We start from the raw sequence: 18,520 nt of genomic DNA, 5'->3' as shown, positions 1-18,520 counted from the left end.
GATCCGTGTTTCGATGTCTTTTCTGGTACCACCATCAGGCGTAATCTGGCTACCAAGATACTGGAAGCACTCCACTTTCTCAACTTGTTGCCCAGCTACCATGAAACTGGAGGGATTTCCTGTGTTGATCTCCATCGACTTGGTCTTTCCGACATTGACTTTGAGACCTGCTGCCTTGGAACTTTCGGTGAGGTCGTCAAGTTTGCTCTGCATATCTGGTTGTGTTTGGGCGAGCAAAACAATATCGTCAGCCAGGTCAAGGTCGTTCAGTTGCTCCATTGTTGAAGGATTCCACGGCAATCCTCGGTTCGGTGCACAGTCAATCGATCCAATCAGAATCTCATCCATTACGATAAGAAAAAGTAGCGGTGATAGAATACATCCTTGTCTCACTCCAGCAGTTACCGGGATTGGTTCGGACAAGACACCGTCGTGCAAGACCTTGCACGAAAATGCCTCATACTGTGCTTCGATGAGATGGACTAGTTTCTCTGGGACCCCTCGTCGCCTTAGAGCCGCCCAGATGTTTTCATGGTTAAGTCGGTCGAATGCTTTTTCGAAATCAACGAACACCAGCAGAAGAGAGTCCTGAAATTCGTTGATTTGTTCCAGTATGATTCGTAGCGTTGTGATGTGGTCCACACATGATCGTCCGGATCGGAATCCAGCTTGTTGCCGTCGGAGTGTAGCGTCTATTTTCTCCTGGATCCTGTTCAGAATCACTTTGCAGAGTACTTTGAGGGTTGTACAGATCAACGTTATGCCTCGCCAGTTACCGCACTCTGTCAGGTCTCCTTTCTTCGGGACCTTTACGAGGATACCCTGCATCCAGTCGGCCGGGAATGTTGCAGTATCCCAGATGTCAGCGAAAAGACGGTGCAACATTTGTGCTGATAGGGCAGGGTCGGCTTTCAGCATTTCAGCAGGGATGCAATCGATCCCAGGTGCTTTGTTGGATTTCATGTTTTTGATTGCCGCTTCTATTTCAGCCAGCGAAGGCGCTTCCGAGTTGACGCCATTTATGCGACTTACTGTTGGCGCTTCGAGCTGCAGATTCTGTTGGCCATCGCTATTCGTGACTCGGAAGAGTTGTTCGAAGTGCTCAGTCCATCGTTTGAGCTGATCTGTTCGATCGGTCAATAACTGACCTGCTCGGTCTTTTAGCGGCATTCTTGCATTAGTCCTTGCACCAGTGAGGCGGCGAGAAATGTCATAAAGTAATCGGATATCTCCATTGGCGGCGGCTCTTTCTCCCTCTTCGGCTAGGGAGTTTGTCCAGGCTCTCTTGTCTCGTCTACAAGCTCGTTTAACTGCCTTTTCCAGCTCCGCATATCGTAAGCGGGCGGCTGCTTTGGCTGACCCGGTACATGCCTGCTCAATTCCGACTTTCGCCTTTCTCCGATCATCGACCATCCTCCAAGTTTCATCCGTCATCCATTCACTCCTTCTTCCACAAACTTTACCGAGAGTACCATGGCTCGTCGTGATAAAGGCATTCTTGATTCCACACCACTGTTCTTCGACTGTTCCGTCTGTCGGCAGCTCCGAGGCTCGGGATTCTAGCTGTTCAACGTATGCCCTTTTCACCTCTGGATTCTCCAACCGGCGGACGTCGTATCGACACCCGACTTTCTCCTCGCGCCGTTGGACACGTGCAACTCTCAGTCGTATCTCGCCAAGGACGAGGTGATGGTCAGATGCAATGTCTGCGCTTCGCTTGTTGCGGACATCAAGAAGGCTCCTTCTCCATTTTCGGCTGATGCAGATGTGGTCAATTTGATTTTCTGTTCGGCCATCTCGGGATACCCAAGTGACCTTATGTGCTGGTCGATGGGGGAAGAGCGATCCACCGATCACCATGTTGTTGTTGCCACAAAATTCTACAAACAGCTCTCCGTTTTCGCTCATCTGTCCTAGGCCATGGCGCCCCATGATGCGCTCAAGGTCCTGATTGTCGGAGCCAATTTTTGCGTTGAAGTCGCCCAAATGGATTTGAATGTCACCCTTCGGAATTCTCTCAACCACGCTGTTCAGTTGACTGTAAAACTGCTCTTTCTCCTGCAAGTCGGCAACGTCAGTTGGCGCATAACACTGGACCATTGTAAGGTTTCTAACCCGTGTTCTAAATCTGGCTACGATTATTCTTTCGTTTATCGGTTCCCATCTAATGAGGGCCGCGTAGGCTTGCGGGCTTAACAGGAAACCAACTCCTCGTTCCCGAGTAGCATGTTCTCCTCGTATGCCAGAGTAAAGCAGGACTTGCCCGGATTGTGTCTTGTGTTCTCCAGTATTAGGCCAACGGACTTCGCTCAGTCCCAGAATTTCAAGCTTGAGGCGGCTAGCCTCTCTAGCAAGTTGTTCCAGTTTGCCTTGTTGGGCAAGGGTTAAAACATTCCAAGTTCCAATTCGTGTCCGTGTTTTCATGCTAAAAGTCGTCGCCAAAGTTCCAGGTCGGTCATTTCTTTCGGATTCCGTAACAATTTTAAATCGGGAGCAGTAGGTTGTTAGCCTAAAGTCCCTATCCCGCGATGGGGCTGCCATCTTGGACTTAGCTGGCGGGAGCCGCATTTCGTAAATTCAGCCGCTCGCTGCGAGACAGACGCTGTTTGAGCCGCCCCTGACCTGGAGAACAGACGCTCGGTTGTTGTTGCACGCCGCCCCTGACCTGGGGAACAGACGCGTGCGGCCACCTTCTCAGTCTGCATGCGACCAAAGCATCCACCGGGGTTGGGTACCCGATCTCCGCTTAGGTTACTCGCACCCCAGCCGGCACCGCGGGGAGGTAGAGATAGGAGTTGTGAATAAGAGGTGATATGACCACTATGGGGTCTCGTGTTGCACATTATCCACCGTTTACCAGCCAAAATAAATTAAATTAAATTAAATTAAATAATTTAAAGAGAATAAAAAATTGAAAAACAAAGACGTTTACCGGCTTTAACAGAAGGAGAACAATTAGATTCAATAAAATACTTCAATTAGTACTTTATATCTTGTAAATACTAATTTATTTAGAAAAACAATTACGAAGATTCCTATGCACTTAATTCAATGCTCTTATATACCTTTATTGTTCGATAACGGTTCTAGAATTTGATTTTTAAAACATTACGCAGCAACGTTTTTTCTGTTCTTATAAATCACTTCCTGACCCGATGTGCTTTGCTACCCCTTCCATGTAGAAATTTAAGTTTGTTAAATTTTTTTAATTAAATTAAATTTTAACTGTTGCTTTAATTTATCGGCCTTATCGGTGAAAAGTGATGTCCTTTTTATTGGGGACATGTAAAAATTATAAAACCTTTAAAGATGGATAGAATGTTAGATAAAATGCTTCTAAATAAATTCTACCTGCTCATTTTTACCATCTTTCATTTCATCTAACCTTCTAATCTATAAAAGGTTCATTATTTTTAGATGTCCCTACTAAAAAGGACAGATCACTTTTCACCGATAAGGCCGATAAATTAAAGCAACAAAAATAAATTACGGTAATTAATCCTTCATAAAATTAAATTTTAACATTATGCCAAAGCGAACTATTTTTCATTGCATTTGAGCTTATATACTGTCTAATCGTATTTTGAAGATTTTAAGGTTGAAGGAGCCAGAGATCTTTAATGCATTAAATAGTCTCTTTAAATTTAAAAACAAAATCGCCCCTTTTTAAACGAGAGGAATTTTTTAATACAGAAAAATTTGCACAATATCAAACAGTGTGCCACACTTTATGAAAACACTAAGATATTGATTTTTTTATTAACATGTATTTTTTTTATCAACGACACTTTACCATCCTTGTGGCATTCGTGTCTCCTTACTAATGTTATGTTACATTTATTTAATATGAGAACCTTCATTCATTAAAAAAAGGTAGCATCTATTAATATATCATCTAATTCTTAAAAAAAATATTTGTCAAACCAAACAATTACCGTGAATAATGTCAAAACGCTTACGTTTATCAATTTTTGATAAAAAACATATCTATACATGATTTTATCATATTTTTGTTCATTTTGTGTTTCACGTTGATCGGTTAATTAGTTTACGAAAATTGTTCGAATTGTGTCATTTTTTTTAACTTTGTACGGGAGCCTTCTTCTCCCTAATTTGGAGGGGTTTGAAAGTATTACAGAAACCATTTCCGACCCCAAAAACTCTTACATACTAAATTTCAAATTGATCGGTTCAGTAGTTTTCGCGTCTATAGGGGACAGATAGACAAAAACACAAAAAATATTTTTTCTATATCTCGCGTGAGCTGTTACGAAAAAAAAAATACAAAAACTGGCATAAACTAGTCGCATCTTCTTTCCATTTAGAATATTTGTAGCCTGGACAATATATTCTAAATGTGAAATTTTTTAGTAACTTTTTAAAGGTGCTTTGATAACTTTTGCAGTAGTTTCCTGTGAATTCTTAAGATGTTTCATACAACGTAATGAAAGCTCACGAGAGATATATAGATTTAAAATAGATTTATTAATCCCTACAAAAAAAGTTATAAAATTTCAAACTGATTTGAGCAGATATCTAAAGCGTATTTGCAAAATCTCAATCTGGCTGAAAGAATGTTCGACCTAAATTCACAAGGCTGAATAGGTTAATATGCCGAAGGATGTTCGCCGAATGGGAGAAAAGGCCGAATGAGACATTTGGCCGTAGGTTATTCGGTTGAAACGCCATTTGGCCGAATGGTCATCAAGCCGAATGGACATTAGGCCGAATGAATGCGAGGCCGAAAAGATGTTAACCCGGATGGATAATCGACCGAATGGACGTTAGGCCGAATTGTGGTAAGGTCGAATAGCCGCTAAGTCGCATAGATGCGAACGAATGCGAGGCCGATTAGCCATTTTTACGCTTATATGTATACTAGCTGACCCGGTGTGCTTTGCTACACCTTCTAAAAATAAATAAAATTTGTTAAAGTTATAGGTATAAATTTCGATTTTTTATACAGGCAAACAAATTCATTTTAATGACTATGTTCATCTATTCTGCTAGTTAAGTTAACTTTCTAATTTTGTTTCAACTCAAAATCATATTTTACTTAATCATATTTTTTTATTTATTTCGTTCTCTTTGTTCCTATTCTCTACACTCTCTTCTCTGCAAAGCGGAAGGGTTTATAAAAATCACAGAAACATATCTCGTACTTCCCCATGTCAAATTTGATTCCATTTGCTTGATTTATTCTCAAGTTATGCCAACAAAATTGCATTGCAAATACCCCGTCATGCCAAAATTAGATCCATTTGCTTCTCTAGATATGCAATAAAAATTATAAGGAAACCTCACTACTTCCTTCCTATCTTCCCAATTGAAGAAGGTACACAGAAAAAAATATTTTCTGTAAAATTTCAGCAAATATCCTATAACAAAAAGGAGCAGGACATTTACCGAAATTCTACAGGTCGCATAAAAATCACTTGTCATATATATTTACGTGGACAAATTTACAGGCTGGTTTAAAATTACAGTACTGTAAAATTTTGGTTCATTGAATTGATTTTGCTCGATTTTTGAATTTTTGTTTTTCAAAATTAATACATATATTTTTTTTCGTTTTCGTTACCACCGGGCGACAGCTAGCAGAACTCTTACAAGTATCGAAAATTGAACCATCTTCATACAAGTTGATTCGAACCAATACATTTGATGTAGTGACAAAATAGTTGTCCCACAAATGCACGCATTTTTTCCACACGTTTAAACACCTCTCTGGCCGAAATGACGTCGATCACATTCGTACGCTTCGCTCTGACGTTTCTATTTTGATACCTAAATTAAATTCAAGTAGTTTTCAGTTGATTGGTTTAAAATAAAATAAATAATCATTTAAAACTACTGTAAATGTCCAGTAACAAAAAGGAACAAGACATTTACCGTAGTTTTACAGGTTGAAAAAAATCACGTGATTTAAATTACGTGGCACGTAATTTTTTTCAACCTGTAAAACTACGGTAGAGGCCATGCTCTTTTTTGTTACAGGACATTCGCGGTAATATTAAATGATTTTCTAGTTTACTTTAAATCAATCAATTGAGAATTGCGTGTTTTGCTCATTACGAGTTACCTTTTTTTAAAGGCTACCATTTTAAAGTACACGTAATAATCATTATTTTTTCTGTGTAGGGGTCTCAAAGAATCATAGAAATATTTCTCGAATTCAGATACTCACTTATGCCGAATTTAGTTCCGTTGCTTGAATAGTTTTCGAGTTATGTGAAAAATGTAAGGGAGCCCTCCTCCCCCCTTACTGTCTTTTCACTGGAAAGAGGGAGGGGCTCGAATAATCATAGATATATTTCTCGTACCCAAATACCCTACCATGCCAAATTTAGTACTAATAAGAACCATCCCCGGCCTCCACTCTCCCTCTGCCAAGTTTCACGCAAATCGTTTTAGTAGTTTTCGAGTCTATAGAGAACAGACAGACAGACAGAAATCCATTTATGATTATAATTTTAATGGCATGTTCGGCGGAATGAAAACTAGAGAGAATTTTTATTTCATAGAAATTTTTAAGAAACGTCTATAGACAGGCATTAGTGCGCCAATAGAAGAAAGCTTGATAGGTGTTGAAATTTTAGGCTAGAGGGCATGTTGATGAAAAGCTCCCAAGAATTGTCCCGCCTTTGCTCTACACTAGCTAACTCAGAAAGAGAATTCCCATGTACAGCGAGCCTAGTGGTATAAGAGCATGGTTTTACACACACTTCAAACGAGCTCGTAGCCTAAAATTTCAACACCTATCAAGCTTTCTCCTATTGGCGCACTAATGCCTGCCTATACACCTTTCTTTCAAATTTCTATAAAACAAAAATTCTCTCTAGTTTTCATTCCGCCGAACATGCCATTAAAATTATAATCATAAAAAATTAGGGCGATTAAAATCATATAACCAGAAATCCATTTATGTGTATATAGATTAGGCCGAATGGTCGTTAGACCGAATGGTCGTAGGGCAGAATGGTTACTAGGCCAAATGGTCACTAGGCCGAATGGCTGACTATTGGGCCTAGTGGGCATTAGGCCGAAAATTCACTCAGCCTAGTGTCCGTTCGACGTTTCAGACTAGAGTCTAAGATTGTCGTATCAGCCTACCGACCATTCAGCCTAATGTACATTCGGTCTAACGTCTATTCGGCCTTACAACCATTCGACCTAGCGACCATTCGCCCCAACGTTCATTCGGCCCAACGTCCATTGGGCCTTACGTTCATTCGGTCTGATGACCATTCGGCCTTACATCCTTTCGGTCGAACAGCCTTCGGCTGGATAACCGTTGGCATCGGCCGTATGACCGACCTATTCGGCCTAGTGGCATATTCGGCCTAACGTCCATCGGACCAATGACCTTCGGTCAAATGGACATCGGCCAAAAGACCCAGCCCCAACAATTAATCGCACCAATCAGCGCCGCCTAATTAATCCGAATGATTGATCCTGTCAAACTGGGTGACATCACATCGCGTTGAATCTATTTCAGAAGTACAAACAAAACTAATTATGTAATCGTTTTTTTGTTCTTTTTTTGCGTCTTAACAAATTGCTATTCAACGCACGCAGGTTTTTCTCTTCGCCGACCAGTGTTTTCAAAACGAAAAGTAAGTGTACGAGTATTATTGTAATGAGTTGAAATCAGTGTCTTATGAGATATTAGGAAAACAGACACGTTTCATATGCAGAATTAGAGATTTATTTTTCTCAAAGCTAATGATGAAGCATTTCGGACTCAATAATTTAAGGTGGATAGTGAGAGTTAGACATTTCATTTAAACAGATAAATGGATCATTTTTAAACGAAAGCATTTTTGAAACACTGAATTTTTCTCAATTTTATCTCGAAAAAAATACACTCACATTCCTTACATACTGAAACATTCAGATCAGCAAATGTCTGGTATTCGGCATCCTTTCAAAAGGAGAATATCCAATCAAAAAAGCAAAAAGAACTGAATTGAATGAATTTAAAGAACTCTTAAATGTACTTAAATGAACTAAAAGAAGGAAACATAAACCGGACCAATTTCGTTGTTGAAGTCAAAACGTCAAACACGATAATGATGTAATTGTTACTATCGCGCTCAGGCAGCCGGTCGGAAATTTCAAGGCCTCGGTCAAACACCATTATTTCATAATGAATAAGAAACCAAGATCCGGCGGGAAGAAAAGTTTAATCACTTTTGGTGGATTCTTGCTTCCCCGAAATGTTGTCTTTCTCCCCGACCCAAACGAGATCGAAGGAAAGGCGCTAAGATGATGATTGGTCAGTCATTCAGGCCGCAATTCATTCCTGTCCTGTTGTCTCCCGCTTAGTAATGAGATTTGTTATAATTAACGCATGGGTCGGTCGCATGACTCTCGCACCTCTCGTATTTAGATTGTCCCGACCAGCGGCTTGAAGATTTCTTTCTTCCACCGATAGGGACGCCAATCGAAGACCAGACCGTGTGTGAATGAGCGTGATATAGATTAAATGCACGTTGTGTCTGTGGTTTAAGTTCTTTTCCGACGATTTTTTGGGTGGGATTTGGCCGATTATGGGCGACTTTAAGAAAATGTGAATTTTTCACTTTGTACTACTAAAATAATTGGAAATATTCACTGTTTTGATATTAGAAATTTTAAGACTAAAAAATTATTCGAGAAAAGAATGAAAATGCTGCGTTCTACAGGTACGTGTAAGTTGTGGCTCCATAGATAGGATAATAGTAATAAGATCGATCCTAGTTAATTCATAAATCACCGAAACAAACCAAGCTGCAGTGAAAATCTCTTTTCACCTCTATACATCCGAGTGATAAGTGAAACATAATGCAACATAATGAACAGTGACCGGCGTGGTGAGCAAACAGAACAAAAGTCCGACCTTTGATAAGGATAAAGCTCCCGAAGGAAGAGATGTCGGAAATTTGAGACATCTTCCAAGGTTTTATAAATATTGAATTTCATTATCAAAACAAAACATACGCTAACAAAAGGATCTTGGAGAAAGATAACAAGTTTGAATTGTTTGAGGTTGAAGCCAGTTATTGTATTACTTTTAAAATTTTAAATTTTCGAGCAAAACCTTGACGTCAGGTGTGACACAGTAGATGAAATATCATATTTAGAGATAGATTTTAAGTGAGTGGTCTATCTGTGTAAAAAAATATTGAGGATAGATAACATCAGACACCCGATTTTCTTAGGTCAATTTTTTTGGTGATTTTTAAGGGTCGAAAATGACTTAGAGTTCTTTGAGGCACTCCCAGTTCAAGTGCAATTAACCCGAAATTTTGCAAAGGTCATTTTTTTGGGCCCATTTAAAAATGAACCATATTCAAAATTCGATGATTCCATTTCTCCCTTGCCTTTATTGCCACTCTAAAAGTACATACCTACATATGTATATCATATCAAGATTTAAAAAAAATCATTAGCACACTATTTTGATTTTTCTTTACATTTACACATCTTCCATCTTATAAAGATTGCAATATGAAGTAAAAAGGAGCAAATGTGGAGTCGTTTTTCGAATGCTTTGCTTGAATCAATGTGACATTGAACCAGAATAATACCCGACGCAACGTTTAAAAATTTAAAAAATATAAACACCATTACAACTACCGTAAGACACGTGAGGGCAACGCAGTTCAACCTCTCTCCCTGCAACAACCTGCCCATTCGCAGATGATCCGCTTTCTTCGACATTATCAATATACGCGCAAACTGAACCGGACGAACGGATGGAAAAATTGTCATTACGTTCTGCATTTGATAATACGCCCGGCTTCTTATCGCGACCGGAGAGCCGCAGATAAGGGCTCAAAACAAAAACAAAACTATTTGCTCGTTACATTTTGTAATCAAAGGAAGAATCACATTGATCCTGCGGCCACCAGCACTATACTTATATTGGCCGTGTGACGCCAGCCGGCTAAACTAACTAACGTCAGTCAGCGGCGCCTGTGCGGATTTTTTTAGCCGTTAGGTTTTCCGTTAGGTGAAAATATGTAGATGTCTTTTGTTGGAAAAGCGGCCAATAAATGGTTATTATTATTTTTCAGATTAGTAGGCACAGAAAAAACCTCAAGGGAATTATTTAGAAGAATTTTTTAGTTTTGATTGATTCTGATTCTGAGACAGTTTTGTTAAACCATGAGAAATTCTTCTAACGAAAACACATATTTTCCAAAATATCCACGATGGGCAGCTGAACAAGACTTTAGTTCCTCTACCAATATTCAAAACAGAATACCTACTACGCGCCATGTAATGCAAACGATCATTTCTACGCTCGAAAGATGTCCAAAGATCGACCACCAACAAGCAGCAGAATCATCATTCGCCAATCGTCCTACGCTTGAGATACGATTAATTTTAGAATCGTTCATTGGGAGAGAAGTAGCAGCAGCAGCAATTGTAACTTATGTGGTGTGTCTGTCGTTCACATTTAGACTACGTCGTTGCCGATGCTTAAAAAAGTCTCTGCATGTTTAATTGAATGTATTCTAGTTATCGTTTGTAAACTTGTTTGTTTGTTTTTCTTCTAAAAATGTTATAAATTAGGAAATTCGAACAATAACGATAAGTCTCAATCGTTGTACAGCTGTAACAAAACCGTTCCAAGTATGCTTCCCTAGGGTACACCCAACTTCCAAACTTTCAAATAATTAAAACGACTTTTGTAATTATATTGCATTGTGGTTCTACATATTGTGAAGAAATTTTAATACTTAATTCACTTCAAAAGTACTTAAATAATTTTTATTTAGAATGTATCGTAGAGGAGGAGATAAGGGTATAATGGCCACCTTAAGAAGGACGTTAATTTAAAAATAGAAAACAGTTATAATATGTGAGTTACTTCATTGTTTTGTGCTATGACACTAAAAAAGTGTTTTTTCCTAACGGACTAGAACTTGAAAAAGTAGATAAAAACGTTTAAAAATGCACTTTTAATTTTTTGGCCAAGCTGATAATCAGTCACTGTGGCATAATGAGAAACCCCAAGGGGCAGTATAAACACCATTAATCGGGGCAAGATGAGCATTTTCTTCCGGGGAATCTAGCAGCGAGTTCAGCTCGATAATGTCAACTGAATCATAGAGCTACAGCTTGAGTTGTTTTATCTGACGATTTGGCCTATTGGTTAGGTGTCGGAGAGGTAACCAGAAGACTCGAGTTCGATTCCTGGTCGAGGTGATTTTTTTTATTTACCATTCATGATCGATGGATTATGCACTTAACGGTGAGTCGTAGATCAAACAAAGCAAGAACAGAAAAATGTATGTCTGTTTGTAGAATACAAACAATTCACACACACTCATACTTTATGTTTCTAGTGCTTTGTTTGGCGGATGATGCTACTAGCCGTATAATGCAACAATAAAAATAATCGATCATAAATGAAAATAAAAAAAAACCAACTCTTGACCAGGAATCGAACTCGAGTCTTCTGATTACCTCCCCAACACTTAACCAATAGGCTAAATCGTCAGATGTAAACTAATCAAGCTGTGATTCTATAATTTGGTTGATTTAATTCATCGAGTTGAATTCGCTGCGAGATTCTACGGCAGAAAACGCTCATCGTGCCCCGATCAATGGTGTTTTATACGCCCCGAGTCAGCAAGTTTAAGTAAAAACGCGTTTGAAAATTGATTATAATGAAAAATCAAAAATTTAATGATGGTGAAAATTGATGAAAAATGTGTACATTATGTTGCAGTGTGTAAATTATAGATCAAAAATATTGTAGATCGTAGATAATATTAATACCATGATGAAAATTTAAAACCGTTCAAAAAAAAAGTCTGACGAATAGTTTAAAACATTGCAAGATCATTCATTGTTTGGAAATTTAAAGCTTGATTTACAGCTCTGTTGAAAACCTTATTTAATCAAACACCAGACAAGGCTTGGTCGATCTTGAATCGATTTTTGCGAGATGGAACTTTTGGAGTTAAATTTTAGATTTTTGGATCGATTGATCGAAATATCGATTAAATCGGTTTATTTTCGTTTCGATCTCTCGATCTTTTCAAGTGTTTTAATTCTGTATACCGGAGATATTGAGATTCAATTTCGTTCAGAGTTTTGATATTTGTACCATCTGAAAAACAGCTTTTCACAATTGGTGTCACCATGCTACCAAGAGATTCAATACCAACATGAAAAATAGCATGTTTGACCTTTATTTTTGTCTAGCTAGATTTTTTTTATTGTCTAGCTAGACTCTTGAGGAATACCCAAACTTCAATCGAATGATTGAATTATTGTTATCAGTCAAGATGCAATAGTTAGTTCTTATGTTATATTAAATTACCTGGCAAGTTTCTCATAAACAATCAACCAAAGTCACAAAAAATAAAACATTCTAATGTTAAATTTAAATTAACCTGTTGATGGCTGAGAGTACCAGCCGTAAAATTTTCCTGAAACTTTGTAAATATGAAGAAATTAATCCCCGTAATTTATCGGCCTAATCGGTGAAAAATGATTTCTTTTTAAGTAGGGACATCTTAAGGTTGTGAAATTTTATAGATGGATAGAACGTTAGATGAAATGAAAGATGGTGAAAATGAGCGGGTAGAATTTATTTAGAAGCATTATCATCACATATCAAATGTTCCTACTAAAAAGGACATCACTTTTCACCGATTAAGCCGATAAATTTTGTAAATATATTTTAAAACACGTGCTTTAATAAATTTTTCTAATGTAAACATTACATTACTATATAGGTAGGAAAGGGGTGAAGTGTACCAAAAAAAAAAATGAAATATGTGCTCTTATTCTACATCTTTAATTTGCCACAAAGCGGAAATGATTAGAACCGGGGTGACCCGCGATTTAAATTCAATATTTTCGGGACGACCTATGCCATTAAAGGTTAGTATATTTTTAATGGATCTTATAAGCTTAGCAAAAAAAAAATGATTCTATATTAATTGGATAAATTCAAGTACATATTTAAAATAATTCAAATGTATAAGCTTTGCTGTCGTATTTCGCTATATACTTCAGCATAAAGAAGCCCTCAGCATTATTTTAAACAAATTTGGAAAGATCGATCTTACAGAAACTTTCTTTACTTCCAGTTTTAGGAGGATCTTTATTTCTACCATTCAGCTAATTAAAACTTGGGAATCGATCTTTTCCAGAAGATAGAACATTCCTAAACAAGACATTTTAACTTATAACAGATGAAAATATTTCTTTTAAGCTTGAAGTTTTTAATTGAATGTTTCAAATACAACTTTTTACATAAAATTCATTTTGGTCTGATCTGCTAAGTACTGAGTGATAAAATATCACATAAAAATCAATTTTTCGAAAAATAGTGCATGACAATCCACTTGCTCGATCACTTGACCGTTCATTTAGGTGAATTTCACTTGACGGTCACATAGAACACACAATAATTTAAATGTCGGCCAAATTCAGTTAACACGTCCCTTGCATGTCAAGAAAAAAAATATTTTGAGTGTGATGCCTATTTGATAAAGAAAAATCCACAGTTAATAACGCATTTCAGTGTGTTACAAAACCTTATTATGTAATGTTATTCTGTTACATGCCAGATACATTTTTTCCATGTTTATGTCCACATCAGGTGTAAAATCCATAAAAACTTACCAATATATAAAGCTTTAAAAAATGCTCTTTGTTATTATCTTTAAGGGCTTTTGTTGTCATTCGGATCAATTGATTGAAGTTTCTACACTTTTCATCTTTTTCAATCTTAAACTCAAGCGATTTTTATAATTTCAGTTCTGATTCTACGTTCACACTTCATTTTTTTTTTCTTTTTTCGGGTTTTAAATTGATATCAATCTTTCAGCTGAAATCTACTATTCGACCAAATGTTTTAATTCGCTCTAAAAGACTGTTGATTCCATGAAGTAAATAATGTGAATTAACCTTTAAAAGTTTAATCAAGTACAATCCAAACATTCCAATTGTAAGGAGTGTAATCGAAAAAAATGCAACACTTTTTGTGAATAACTTTTGAATGCATGTATATAAATTGATGAAATTTTCAGCGAATTTTTGTGATGTTCTGTCAAATGGTTTTTGAGATAGCGTCCAATGAAGAAGATTTTCGACTTTAATTTTTGGACAACACGTGTGCCATCTATAATGTATACTATTTTATTTTTTCAGATCAAGGCTATTTTTGATTTTTGCTGTTCCCTGAAGCTTGACCTTCAAAATAATTCGAAATTTTGAATTTGTTCAAAGTTATAACAAATTTAGCCGATTGCCCTCCTTCGGCACAAAAACAAACGGTTATCGCTCCACTACCGTTTTTGTGTAATAGCACGATTTCAGATCCCACTTAAATATTTAGAGTATAAACTTTGTGACCCCAAAAGATTTCGTTTTGCTTGCGAAATTTTCCAAAATATCTGCCCACAAACAGTCCAATATTTTACTTATGATTGGACCACCGTATTTTGTTTCTTTTACCGGTGGGCGTGTAGAAACTTTACATTCTGGGAATTTAACATTTTGATGTCATTCTTCCCCATCGCGTGTCTTGTAGAAAAGAAGTCTGATTTATAAGTCAGCTATACGAACCAGTCTGAAAAATTTGACTTTTTTTATCACTTCCTTTTTTTATACATTCGGATTGAGCTAGAAAAAACCACTTCAAGGAATCAATAATCTTCATTTTTATTCAAATTTTAGTTCACTATTGGGTCCTCTAGAACTTCTTAAACGTTTTACCATGTGAACTTTGGTCGAATAGTTGATTTCCAGCTGTTTTTGGGTTTCCCACTGGGACTTTTCTGGATAGTTCTCGATCCTGTCCAAAAATGTTTGACAATTTTTTTTCTTGGGATTTTCATCCAATAGGATGATTCGTCTCTAACAATGTTTGTGAATGAACTTCAGAGTTGGACGCTATCTCAAAAACCACTTGACAGATTGTTTTACAAATTTTGTACACGTACACATTACATTACTGGGTATATAGCTTCACTGAACATTTCATCAATGTCCATCCATGCGTTCAAAAGTTATTCAGAAAACAAAGTTACCATTTTTTCAAAAAAATCCACAAGTAGCTTAATAGGGATAGACAAAAGTTAAAAAACAAGAAAGGGATAACTTTCAAGCTACTGGATGGAAAAGTACACAGTAAACGAAAATTACCGAGTTCGGTAATTTTTTTACCGAAATCCTAACATGTGTAAATCGTTAAACTGTTCGGTAATTTTCTCGGTAAAAAATAAACGAACATCGGTAAATTGATTCTTTATTTACCGATGTTCGTTTATTTTTTACCGAAAAAATTACCGAACAGTTTAAAGATTTACACATGTTAGGATTTCGGTAAAAAAAATTACCGAAATCGGTAATTTTCGTTTACTGTGTAAGTAAGAATCTAAACAAAAACCCTTTCCTTATATTTTAAATAAGGATTACCATTTCATACTGAAAAAAAGGGAAAATTAAGATGATACAGGGTAAAAAAACAGTTCCCGAAATAAGATCTGCTGATTTTTTAAAACAACTTATTTCAATAATTTTATCGTTGACATTATAAAAATATTCAGAGATCATGACACAAAAATGTATAGGAAAAATCTTACGATATTTAAATTAGGCTTTCAACTTTCAAAGCAAATTTAGCTATATCACGTCCTTAGAGTCAAATTTGCTCTTACCTTGCTTAAAAACAAGGTGTGGTTTGTTTACCAGTAAAAATGAAAGCAAAATTTGTCATACATGTTTGGCAAGGTGAGGCCAAGGTGTACCTTATTTCAAGTCCTAAAGCCATACCTCGTCATCCGAAAGTGTTGAGAACATATTGATGCCAAATTTTGCGGTCATCGAAATTTATTTGATGTCTAATATTGGCGAAGCAAATTAATGAAACCTGATGCAATCGGGTAGCTATTGATACCTTATTTTGGTCTCATTTTGTTGCAGCGTCACATTCTTGTCGGGATAGTCTCAAATTGATGTCTTGATTGTTTAATTAAAATTAACGTCCAGCTTGAGTAAAAGCAGGAATTTAGTTAAATCAATACTCTCCCGATCAGAAGAGCATATCAAAATCGTTACTCAAACCTATCTCAGGGAGATATTTATATCTGATTCAGTTATAGTTTTGAAATGAGATTTGTTGTTTATGTTTTTTCTAAAACAGAATTGTATCTACTTTTGATAAAACAATTTTTTCAAACGCATTTTTGGAAGCTCTAAGTTGAAATTAATCGATTACCTATATGAATGAAAATAATAATTTTTGAGGCATCGTTTCATTTATATTTTCAAGGCTTAAATATTTATATTCAATCAAGTACTATAATCAACCTGTTTACTTTTATTTAGAAGTATGAGTCGAAAGAAAAAGACTGGGGGCTGTTGTTTTTCTCTGTTTTGATCTGCCTGCTATAAAAGCGGCTATTGGATTTTCGAAACGTTGATTTCAGTAGGTACATCTAGTATTTCTTCTCAAATCCTGATAATCCTATTCCAATTCATTATATTTTCAATCCATCAGGTAAACTTTCAATGTATTCCATTCATCTGAACGACACTCGAAGTCGACTGCCTGCCCGTCCGCACGCATCCCTTTTAAAATTCTTCAAGAAAACGTATAGAAATTCTCATTGTCCAGTTTCAATCCACACAAACGACTGCCTGTTTCCCGTGCGCATGATTCCCTTTGAGAATTCCAACTGTCCGATCCCGATCGGGCCGATCCATCAAAATTCCAATTCATCAGGTACACTTATGTGAATTCCCATTGGCCAATTCTATGGAACGCAAACGGCTGCCTGTCTTTGCGCGCCGTCCCTATAAACAAGCAGCCAGGATCGAGCAATGCAGAATCAGTACGAAAATAAACAACTAACTTCTATGAAGCTCAGGTAGAGTAGTAAGCAAGGACAGCCATCGTCCCAGCAATGCTCTGCTTTGGCACATTTCCATTCCATTTCATTTCCCATGTCGATGTGGGAAGAAGGAAGAGAAAAAGTCAACTCGTAGCTGGGTAGGTTGGTATAAATGTGGGTTCACTTTCCGCCACTCCAACCAATATCATCGTCCACTTCGGTAGACACGGGCCGGGCCAGTCTACCCGGACAACTGGTTAGTATGCGAGGATTGCACAGTGACCGGAGGAATATGCCTTATGATGGTGGAAGAAATATCAACCGGGCTAACCCTCATAAAATGGGAACAAATCTATTTTTTTCGATGCATAAACTTGAAGGAACTAAGAAGCATTATGTGTAGTTCATTACACAACATACAACGCCCAAAGTCAAAGATGATTAAAATAATCGAACCCTAAATGATAATTATTTTGAGCAAAAGAAATGCATCAATTCAGATTGTTCACTGGTGGAATCTTTTTCCAAAAATAGATTGTTCTCAGAGCAAAACACCATCCTAAAGACCATCGTAGTCTTTTGGACTCCAAACAGCTGGGTGCAGCGGCGATAATCCATTAGAACTTTCCTGCTGCTGCCACATTTGTGTACCGTCTGCCGTATTAACTAATCTTGTTCACTCACTCCTGCCTGATGACTCTGGCGTTTTCAAGGTCATCGGGAGGTCACCCGTGTGGGGATGTTTTTCTTCACGCTGCAATGCCACATATTTGAATTATCGACAGACTTCATAAATGAAATCGTACTTCTTTTGGTCAGACTATAGGTGGAAATACATCTTTGAGATGTCAACTTTTGTTCGAACCAAGTGTCGATGGTTCCCTTTATATTCCGGTAAAATTTGAGGCACGAGAAACGAAATCAGGGGGGTAAGGAAAAAGGTGAAAAAATTTACTCACTAGACATTTTTCCGGATTCTTGGATCGGTCACTTTCGGGGGTTCTTTCGGCGGGTATCAGCAACCTGCACAATTTTCCTTATCGTGCTCTAAATATCACACAGGGTTGTGGTCGAATTCTTGACCGGTTGATTTTTATCTTCTTGCCTTTTTAGAGACACCACACTACTGGATCACACCGCGCTCGACCAAAAACAAAAAAAGAAAAGTACACGACCACTCGCTCGAGGAGAGACGGAAGAAAGACCAGTTTCATAAGACCAATCACCAATCACGGCGGGTATTCGGTGACGACTGGTGACGATCTTCGGTGCACACTTCCACTAAACTGGCAGGCAAGTTCGAGCCGCCTCCCAAACTCAATCGAATCGAACAAGAAGATCTGCTTCTAGCTGTCTGCGAGAGTGGTAATCGGGAAAAGGCGCTGCTTCGATGGACGACAGCGACCAGACCAGACCAGACCAGTAAACAGTATGAAAGTTTAACAACTATGCGTTTGTCACGGTCCGACGTCCGATTGCCGGCACTGTCAAACTAAAAATAATCACACGGCGCTCAGTGGTTTGTGCTTTTGGGATGGATGAGTCCGGTCGTCGTTTGCATCTGTTTGTCAGGAAGTCGCGTTTCACTGGCGCTCTGTGAAAGCCATGCCATCGGTGACTGGCTGGATGAGCTTATCACTGAACTTTCTCGCACGACGACGACGGTGAGA

General features: G+C 37.7%; 1 protein-coding gene across 8 annotated transcripts in view; it reads right to left on the bottom strand.

Moving 5' to 3' along the window:
* Window positions 1-18,520, bottom strand: part of LOC129750927 (glycogenin-1-like) — a 37,246-nt gene extending 18,726 nt beyond the window's left edge. For 2 of the 8 annotated variants that reach the window (XM_055746129.1, XM_055746128.1), the window contains exon 1: window positions 17,810-18,506. In XM_055746129.1, the coding sequence (XP_055602104.1) occupies window positions 17,810-17,816 (7 nt within the window). In that variant the 5' untranslated portion in view covers window positions 17,817-18,506. Of the gene's footprint in view, window positions 1-17,809 lie in introns of all 8 variants that reach the window. The other 6 variants (XM_055746133.1, XM_055746135.1, XM_055746127.1 and 3 more) reach the window with 5 other exon arrangements.

This window comes from Uranotaenia lowii, chromosome 3 (assembly GCF_029784155.1).
Source record: "Uranotaenia lowii strain MFRU-FL chromosome 3, ASM2978415v1, whole genome shotgun sequence".
In the NCBI taxonomy this organism is placed as follows: domain Eukaryota; kingdom Metazoa; phylum Arthropoda; class Insecta; order Diptera; family Culicidae; genus Uranotaenia; species Uranotaenia lowii.
Note: the sequence above shows the minus strand (reverse complement) of the source record. Positions and strands in the feature narration are given on the sequence as shown.